Genomic DNA, 10172 nt, shown 5'->3' on the forward strand with positions numbered 1-10172 from the left:
TCCACAGTTCACCTGACATGTGCCTCACTTGCTCATACTGCTGGTGCTCTCCTCCATCACCACGTATTAGGCTTGCTGGATTCAAGATGTTGCATCAAGTCCTATCTGTGTGCCCCTTGTGGCTTGGGCTGTTGCTGCTGCCCCTCGCTGAGCACAGGCTGGATCCAGTTGACTGATCTCTCATGGGCTCCTCATTTCTGTGTTACCACTCCACAGGTGATCCCATATCTGTTAGTTCTTGGTCGCCTCAGCCCAAGGTTTAGTCGATTCCCCCCCAGTCCAGAAGTCCATGGCCAACAAAACCCCACAGCTCTGAGAAAACTTCATACCTGCTTTTTGTGACTGGACATGGGAGCTTAATTACGGCCTCTCTTTCTTCTGGATCTATCATTCATTGCCCCTTTCCTAAAATGAAGCCTAAGTATTTAACCTTTTTTTTGACACAGTTGAGGTTTGGGTGGAGATGCAGCTGTTCCCTGTTTCCAGGGCAATATGTTTAATACACAGGCGTTCTGGTCTCAATTTGCTAATGACAAACTTCTGCATGAACCAACTGTACAAGAAGCAATTCACTCAGCAATTTTATACCTCAGTTCCAGTGCACTGAGTGCCAGACTTCTCCGCAGATTCAACAGGCCTAACCTTCTACCTCCTGAAGGCCACAACAATTTGGGGTCTCTCCTAACGTGTGCAGGGGGCTGTGGTCTCTCACTTGGCTCACAGGGATATTTTGGGGTCTCTCCCAAGGCGTACAGGGGGCTGGGGTCCCTCATATGGCTCACAGGGATATTTTGGGGTCTCTCCCAAGGCGTGCAGGGGGCTGGGGTCCCTCGGCAGGCACGCAGTGGGGTTAAACTTTAGGGGGTTTCTTGCTGTTCTTCCCACGCCCAGCTCTGAGTCGAGGCCATGCCGAGCTGGGAGCAAATGTGCTGTCGCTGCTCTGCCCGGGCTGCTGGAACAGCGGGCGGGCCCATCCCATCCCATCCCATCCCATCCCATCCCATCCCATCCCATCCCATCCCATCCCATCCCATCCCGAGGCCCTTCCCAGGGCAGTCTGGCCGGGCCAGGGACCCACGGGGCCAAGGGACCAAGGGGCAGCCTGACGAGCCGGGGGGAGGCACAAAAAGGGGCCTCCTCGCTGAGCCCTTGGCTGGAGCCCAGCACACACCTACAGCCCCGGCGCTTCGCCAGGGCACAGGAGGCACTGCGGGGGGACAGCTGAGCCCGTGGCTTCTCACACCAGCGGGAGCCTGGCACTGTTAGTTCCGAGGCCACGCCTTAGATGGCAGTGACCATGGCCCACAAGCTGGGAAGGTCTTGAGGGGCAGAGACTTTCAACGCTTCTCCCCGGGAAGAGTGGCTGATCCTGGGGTTTTTTTCAGGTTTTCCCCTCAAAACCAATATCTTGACAGGGAGTAACACACCTTAGCTCCACCCTCCTGTGGCCTGTGATGTGCAGGGGTGGTTGTGCAGGCATTTTACAGTAACTGCCCTCAGTTTATTCACCTGCAGAGCCAATGTCATCACATACCAAAAAGGGGCTTCTTATTCACTGTTGTCATAGCTGAGATACTCGGACAGATGTTACAATTCCAAGTACTTGGATCCAAAGCTGTCTCAAGTCAGCAAAGGATAAAGTGACAGTGGACACTGCTCAGTTCTTAGGGCAGAGGGAGTGGGAACAGAAAGTGCTCTCCCAAATAAAGAGTTCCATGTTCACTGCTGGTGTTTAATACATCCCTTTGCCTGCAGCAGAGCTTGTTCTCTCTTTCCAAGGATGGCATTTCTCCGTTCCAGTCACTGGAAGCCCATGGCTGCCGGAATGCAAATGCTATTGCCACCGCCAAGGGAACTGGGAGCCTCAGTTGCAATAGAGGGACACCCAGCCTTTTTCCTCTAATGTCGTGGCAGTCCAGTCTGCAATGGATGAATTCCTTGCTGCTGTTGGCTAACCCTTGTGCTGGTACCAAGGTGCCATCCCATGGATGGAGCAGGCAGGGAGGGATCACAGGCCCACGCTGCTGGTGTTGCTGCAGCTGCCCTGATTGCCTGCCTTGGCTTATTTTTAGGAATTACGGCATCAAGTCCTTCCCTGTTTCAATATGGGCCACCCCCCAGCCCTGAGTGCACAGCACCCACTCGGTGTCGGCGTGGCGGGGGAAGAGCTGGCAGGTGCTGCCGGCAAGAGCGGGAATCACCGACAGGAGGTGAATGTTGGAGCTGGCATTGATATTGCAGTAGAGCCATGAAACGTCTCACTTGTGCAATGTCATACAAATCAGGTCTCAGGCCAACAAGCAGACTGGACAGAGCTGTGTGGCGGGATGTGCTCCCCTGGCTGGGAGGGCAGCTCCTGAGATTTGTCCCCTCACGATCCCACCCAGGCAGTGAGGTCACAGCAGGGCTGTGAGGTCACAGAGCCCCGTGGTCCCACAGCACCACAATGACCGACCACTCGGTCCTTCACCACAACTATTGTGACAGTGGCAGCAAAGTCAGTGACATTTGATTACTGGACAGAGATTGTACAACAGGGGTGTCAGGACAGCGGCGGCAGCCGTAGCTGCCGGACGGTGTGAGGGCGAAGGGCCATGGCCCTTGCTCTCCGCCTCTTCCTCCCCCTCCTCCTGGCAGTGGCCCTGCACGCCAGGGCTGCCCAGGCTGCTCCGGTGCCAGCGCGGGGAGCAGGTGAGCCGGCGGCCTGGGGCACCTTTCCCGGCCAGCGGGCTCTTCTCCCCGGGAAGCGTCGGGGATGGTTTTCCCCAGGGCTTTAGCCAGGGTTTCCTGGGTGAGGAGAGAGCCCCGAAGGGCCCTTGGCTGCTCCAGCCGCTCCCCCAGGGATGTTGCACAGGGCCTGGAACGAGTGTGCAGAGCGGCCAGGAGCCAGCCCAGAGCTGCCCAGGCCCCTCTGCAGCTCTGGCCATGTCCATTGACATCTGGCCCCCACGGGGCTCCCCGAGCCCCTGCAGTGCCACAGTTCTCCGAGGCAGGAGGGGATCCCAGCATGCCATGGAAACAGTTCATCCCTGTTTGCTTCTAGATGAGAACACTGGGAATGTTTCTCCTTTACATTGGTTGCGTGAAGTTTTGAAGCCATTTAGGCCTCCTGCAGGTAAGTCTCAATATCCACTTAAAGAATAATAATTGACAACATGGAAAGAGCCAGATGACAGAATCTTCTCTGGCTGTTGAGTTACAGGGGTGTCCACAGGGAAGACTTTTCCAGGTCCTGTGCGGGTTCCTCCACACGAGCCCAGCTCACATGGCACAGGTGAGTAGTCTGTCCCTGCTGACCTCACAGGCTGAGCTTTGGTTTTCTCTAATCCGTTCATGTCAAATGGAACCACCTTCCATTCGGGTCCTCCAAAAGGCAAGAACCAACCTCCAGGAGAGAAAAATTCCCTTGATTCAAACGAAGTTCTGAAAGAAATCATGAAGGAACTGCAGAGAGAGCACAGTAGGTCTCTTTCCCCCAGCCTGAGCCGTGACACTCATCAGCTGGGGGCTTTAGACACACATGTGGACAGGCAGTGGCTGCACAGCAGGCAGGGACTCACGTGTCTCCTGACAGGGCCTGACTCCGTCCCCTTGGGCTGTGGGAGCTGTCCCAGGGCAGGGAAGGATGAGGCTGGCACTGCCTGCTGCAGGGATGGGTTGTGTGCGTGTCCCTCAAAGGAGCGGCTGCTCAAGCAGCTCCGCTCCCCCCGGGCTCTCCTCCCGGCCTTCTGGGTTTGCTTTGGTGGCACAGCCTGTCCCCAGGGCTGGGAGCCTCCAGGCACCCGCACTGAGGGAAACAGAGAACGTCCTGGCTGTGTCCAACGCGCTGTCGGCTTAGCAGGGGTGCCCAGGACGGGCTAACGCTCCAAATTGCTCCCGCAGATGCAGCTGGTGCCAAAATACATGCTCCCAAAATCCAGGAGAGCACAGGAAGAGACTTCTGTCGGGGAACACGCTGTTTGATTGTGATAATGGCAAGCATGTTTGGTGGGCAGCTTGCCATCATGTCGTGCTGTGCTGGAATCTGGTACTGGAGGGTGAGAAAACGGTGAGTTGTTTGTTGATCTCCCCCTCAAACAGCTTCTTTTGAAGGCAGCTCCTAGCCATGGAACATTCCCAGCCTGGCTACTGTGGAGCGGCCAGTTAGTCCTTGGCCAAAGAACTCTGCTGAGGGTTCTGCTGCTGTCCAGTGCTCTCCTGGCCTCTCAGCTGCTGGCCCCTCCTGGGGAGCCCGCTGGGACTGGAGCCAGTGCTGGCTCCAACTGAGCCTGCCTGGCCAAGAGCAGCCCCAGCAGGACGGGCAGAGGCAAAGCAAGGTGGGGAGGAGAAGGAGCGGGGACGAGATTGCCCTTGGAAGGCAGACGTGCCCTGGCGCCCGCTCCTGCCCAGGGACCCTGCCCAGAGCCATCCCCCTGCTCGCTGGGGCCTTGAGGGGCAGGTGTCCAGCGGGGCCAAGGTGTGCCAGCAGCTCCCCCGTGCTGCTGAGCCTTGCCAGCTCTGGGCCCTGCTGGGCAGCAGAGTCCCTGTGTGCCCCCTGCAGCTGGGCCTCAGCCACCTCCTCTCTCCACAGGCTCCTCTCTGCTCCTGCTCCAGCCCAGCCAGTCCCCTCAGTTAGGAAAAAGCAGATCTCTCATCTCAGCTCTCCCAGCCTATACCCGGCTATGCTGCCGCAGCTGCAGAACCTCCAGGTCCAGGAGTCACCCAAACGAGCCCCTCTGCCCCTGAGCCCCCTGGCCCTGCACTCCAACCAGATCTGAAGGTGGGCGCCCCACCAGGGTAGGGGTTGGCCCACCTCTTATGTATGAATAAAGAGAGTTTGAGCCCTCACCGAGTGTCCGGGTGGTCCCACCAGCAAAGGCCCAAGGCCCCAGGCCTGGCTGAGCTCCGTGCCCGGGCGCAGCCATGGATGCCCACGGTGTGGGCAGGCAGGAGCCAGGCTGGGGCTGGGGGAGCCCGTGGTGAGGGACCTTGGGCTGAGGGCACATTTATTGCAGTGGGATGATCTGGGCCTGGGCCTCTCAGATAGGATGCCCAGGAAAAGAGGGAAGCCATCAAGAGCATCTCCATGGGCACAGCCGGACAAACAGTGTCAGGAGGCAAAGCAAAGGTCCTCACCAATTAAGACACCCTTGATGGGACTTAATTGATGGGCCATCACCAATCCTGGGTGCTGCAAGGGGTCTCCTTGTCACCTGCGGGTGCTGAGCCCTCTGTTCAGACAGTCCCTGAGATTAAGGTATCAACGCTGAGCCCAGGGCTGGAAATCACTGCACGTGTTCACTTTAACCATCTTGGGAACTTCCGTGGCATTGTTCCATTCTCTCCACAACCATCAGTGGCTCAGACCACTTCTCCTTCCTGCATTTCACCCCTGGAATCACACGGTCTATGGAATGCAACACCTATGGTTCCTTTGGAATGGCAGCACTGGAAGCATTCAATGCAGAAGAGCTCTAGAGAGCACCAGCAATCCAGGGGCAACTACACACTTAATTTCCCAAGTCAAAACACTCAGCGTAGATGGGTTGTGGGTCCCCATAAGGCAGGTGGGGTTTTGGAGTCCCACTGTCTTAGTTTAACAAGATTACAACTTAGAAATTAAGAAACTTCAGGTGGAAGTGTGGAAAAGGGAAAAACCAGCTTTTTATTAACAAAATCTGAACAAACAACGAATGGTGCAACCAAAAACTTTCAGAGGAAACAAAACAAAGTCCCAGTTCCAGGGGTGGGGGAGAAAGCTGCGGCAACCCGGGGGTGGGGCAGGGGGAGGCAGGACTGTCCCGGCCATACTCTGCAGGAATTAGCTGTCGGACTCCCAAAATTCCATATGGACGAAGATTCCTCCCAGACAAAAGGTGCCACACCAGAAAGCTCTTGCTGCCCCTGGAGTGCCCAGGCTGGCCCACCACCTGCACCTGAAACCCAAAGCTTACAGGCTTTCTTTCCTGGGGATAAGGGCTGTTGTTGGCTTTTTTCAGCCCTGTGCTGAAACTGCTGGTCCGACTCCCAAAATTGAATATGGACAAAGATTCCTCCCAGACCAAAGGTGCCACCACAGAAAGCTCTTGCTGCCCACGGAGTACCAAGAGTGGCCCACCAGCTGCACATGAGAGATGTAGGGTAAGGGCTTTCTTTCCAGTGTGGAACTGCCCTCATTCGGGTTTTGGAGCCCTGTGCTTAAACTGCCAGTCCGACTCCACAAAGATACAGAGAGCCACAGACCGACCTCACAGGCCACCAGAGAGAGCTGGGAGGGTGGCTGTGCCCTTCCTGCTCACCCTGCCTGGGCGACCTGCCCTCCCAACTGCCCTGCCACACCCTCACTGATGCACCACGCCCCTGTTTGCCTGCCCCTGCTCACCACACTTGCAGTCGCTTGCACTCCCTGTATCAGTTTATATCGCCCACAAATGACCTGGACTCCATTCCCCGGCAGCTGATTAGGCCTTGCAAGACAGCTGAGCTCAGCTGGCAGCAGTTTCTCCCTGCAGTTTAAATCTCCCACAACCAACCTCAGCTCCACCCAAGGGTGAGCTGATTAGGCCTGGCAAGGCAGTTGGGCTGAGCTGGGCTGAGTGAGGAGGAGCTTCTCCATGCAGTATAAATCTCCCACAAAGAAGAAGGGCTCCACCCCTGGTCACCTCATGAGGCCTTGCAGGGCAGCTGGGCTGAGCTGGTCTGCTCAGATGCAAGGACAGAGAGCTCTTGCTGCCCGTGGAGTGCCCAGGCTGGCCCACCAACTGCACCAGAAAGCCAAAGGTTCCAGGCTTTCCTTCCTGGGGATAAGGGCTGTCGTTTGCGGCGGGCACAAGAAAAGAAAGGGAGATGTTTCGAAGACGGCAAGAAGTGTACGAAAGATGACAGCGACATTTGGACACTTGCTGATGCCTTAAAACCTCGTAACTCCAGACAAACTAAACCGACTTTGCTAAAGGACAATTATAGAATTGTTAATGCATGGTTTGAAAAGCTTTGTACTCCAGTTTTATCGAATTCTAATATGTTTATTCCCTCATGTTTTATTCCTCTTTTCTGATTAGCTAGAATTTGCTGCATTGCAGCATTCCCTTATTTGGCATTGTTCCTCCCATAAATGCCCTTATTTGGGTGTTTCTCCTTCCAAATAGGGAGGCCTGAACCCCTCCTACCCTTTCCATATAGGGTGTGTCTCCACCCCCAGTTCTGGAACCTTCCCCATCCTACCCTATATGAGTCCCTGACAAGAATAAAGTGTGATAGCTCAGAGCAGCCTTCTACTTCGCTCGAACCCCTTTGTGCTGTCGTGTGATCCTTTCCCCATTTCGCACCACGGCAGCACCCCGTTGTGACAGGCTCAGGTGCCCCGTCTATCCTTGGAATAATTACCTCAGGAGAGGGTATTTCAGGGACTGTAAAGGGCATCACTGGGCTTTTGGGACAGCTGCTGTGGAGACAGAGAAAATTAGACAGTTGAGTACCTTGCCTGGCCTCTGAGAGGACTGCTCTGCTGTGGGACTGCTGAGGGTTGAAGAGCAAAGGGTAACGATTGCTACCACAAGAGTGCAATGTCAGCAGCACTGCATGAACTGGGACGCTGTGAACCCCATCCATGAACTGGAGACCAGGGAGTGGTCAGCAAGAATCACTCCCCCTTTAATAGTCCTATATGGCCAGTGTGTAAATCCAGTGGAGAGTGGAGGCTGACAGTGGACTATCGTGGCCTGAATGAAATCACCCCACCACTGATGCCACTGTGCTGGACATGCTGGAACTTCAGTATGAGCTGGAGTCCAAGGTAGCCACCACTGACACTGCTAATGAGTTCTGCTCCATCCCTTTGGCAGCAGAGTGCAGGCCACAGTTTGCTTTCACCTGGAGAGGCATCCAGTACACCTGGAACCGACTGTGTGGAAACACAGCCCCACCATTTGCCATGGACTGACCCAGACTGCACTGGAAAAGCATGAGCCTCCAGGACACTTGGGTGACATCATTGTGTGGGGCAACACAGCAGAGGAAGTTTTTGAGAAAGGGGAGAAGCTAATCCAGGTCCTCCTGAAAGCTGGTTTTGCCATAAAACAAAGTATGGCCAAGGAACCTACCCAGAAAATTCAGTTCCTAGGAGCAAAAGGCAACAGCCTGGACATGGACATGGTCAACAAAAGAGAAACTCTATCCCCACTGACCAGCAAGAAGGAAACACAGGCTTTCCTGAGCACTGCAGGTTTTTGGAGGATGCATATTCCAGAGTACAGTCAGATTGTGAGCCCACTCTACTTTGTGCTATGGAAGAAGAACAATTTCAAGTGGGGCCCTGAACAGCAACAAGCTTTTGAATAGATCAAACAAGAGATTGCTCATGCAGTAGCCCTTTGGTCAGTCAGGACAGGATAGGATGTGTAAAACGTGCTCTACACTGCAGCTGGGGACAATGGTCCATCCTGGAGTCTCTGGCAAAAAGTAGCTGGGGAGACTCGAGGACAACCCTTCTGCAGTCGGGGATACAAAGTTTCCGAGGCCTGTTACACCCCAGCTGAAAAACAGATCCTGGCAGCTTTTGAAGGGGTTTGAGCCACTTCTTTAAGTGATTGGCACCAAAACACGGCCCCTCCTGGCACCCCAACTGCCAGTGCTGGGCTGGAGGTTCAAAAGAAAGTCCCTTCCACACATCATGTCACTGATGCCATGTGGAGCAAGTGGATGGCTCTGATCACACAGCAAGCTTGGATAGGAAACCCCAATCGCCCAGAGATCTTGGAATTCATCACCAACTGGCCTGAAGGCCAGAATTTCAGACCATTGTCAGAGAAGGAAGAGGAGCAGGTGCCACGTGCTGAGGAGACCCCACCATATAATCAGCTACCAGGAAATGAAAGGTGACACGCTCTCTTCACTGACAGTTCCCGCTGTATTGTAGGGGCACATCGAAAATGGAAAGCTGCTGCATGGAGTCCTGCATGGGGGGTCACACGAGCTGTTCAGGGACAAGGCTGATCAAGTCAGGTTGCAGAGCTGAAAGCCATCCAACTGACTTTAGATATCACTGAATGAGAGAAATGGTCAACACTCTACCTCTCCACCAGCTTGTGGATGGTGGCAAACGCTCTGTAGGGATGGTTGGACCTATGGGGAAAGGCCAGTTGGCAGCACAGAGGGAAACCTGTCTGGGCTGCTGAATTGTGGCAAGAAATTATTGCCCAGGCAGAGAAGTTGGCTGTAAAAGTATGTCATGTAAATGTACAGGTACCCAAGAGCTGGGCTAATGAGGAGCATCACAACAAGGGACAGGTGGATCGGGCTGCCAAGATAAAAGTCTCTCAGGTAGATCTGGACTGGCAACACAAGGGTGAATTATTTCTGGCTCAGTGGGCCTATGACACCTCAGGTCATCAGGGAAGAGATACAACATCCAGATGGGTGGACTTAACCATGGACACTCTCTCCCAGGTTATCCATGGGAGTGTGAAACTTGTTGTGATCAAGCAGGGCCAAGTGGGTGAAGCCCCTGTGGGATGGGGGATGATGGTCAAAACATAAATATGGGGAGGCTGGGCAGATCAATCATAGCACACTCCCCAAACCTGCCAAGGCAAGTGCTATGTGCTGACAATGGTGGAAACGACACTGCATGGCTGGAGACACACCCTGTGCCTCACACCACTGCCTGGAACACCATCCTGGGCCTGGAAAAACAAGTCCTTGGCAACACAGCACCCCAGAAAGACTTGAGTTGGACAGTGGGACTCATTTCAAAAACAGCCTCATAGACACTTGTGCCAGAGAGCGGGGGATAGAATGGGTGAATCATATTCCCTGTCATGCACCAGCCTCTGGGAAAGTTGAATGTTGCAATGGACTGTTAAAAACCACATTGAAGGCAATGGGCAGTGGGACCTTCAGTAGGATCTGAATTTAGCAAAGGTCACCTGGTTAGTTAACACTGGAGGCTCTACCAATTGAGCCCTGCCAATGATAGCCCTTACATACCTTAGAAGGAGATAAAGTCCCCATGGTGCATATGAGGAATGTGTTAGGGAAGACAGTTTGGATTACTCCTGCCACAAGCAAAGGCAAACCCCTCCGTGGGAGTGTTTTTGCTCAAGAACCTGGGTGCACTTGGTGGGTAATGCAGAGGGATGGGCAAACATGATGTGAACCTCAAGGGGATGTGATTTTGGGTGAGAACTGTCTGT

At 54.4% G+C, this 10172-nt stretch overlaps 1 protein-coding gene across 1 annotated transcript in view; it reads left to right on the plus strand.

Moving 5' to 3' along the window:
• The first annotated feature begins 2518 nt into the window (after positions 1–2518).
• Positions 2519–10172, plus strand: part of LOC127473544 (uncharacterized) — a 460553-nt gene continuing 452899 nt past the window's right edge. Inside the window, exon 1 of the mRNA XM_051793301.1 lies at positions 2519–2691. Coding sequence (XP_051649261.1) covers positions 2595–2691 — 97 coding nt within the window. The 5' untranslated portion in view covers positions 2519–2594. The remainder of the gene's footprint in view (positions 2692–10172) is intronic.

Source organism: Manacus candei, unplaced genomic scaffold, assembly GCF_025592945.1.
Source record: "Manacus candei isolate 608988 ecotype Guabito, Panama unplaced genomic scaffold, ASM2559294v1 h1tg000036l, whole genome shotgun sequence".
Classification (NCBI taxonomy): domain Eukaryota; kingdom Metazoa; phylum Chordata; class Aves; order Passeriformes; family Pipridae; genus Manacus; species Manacus candei.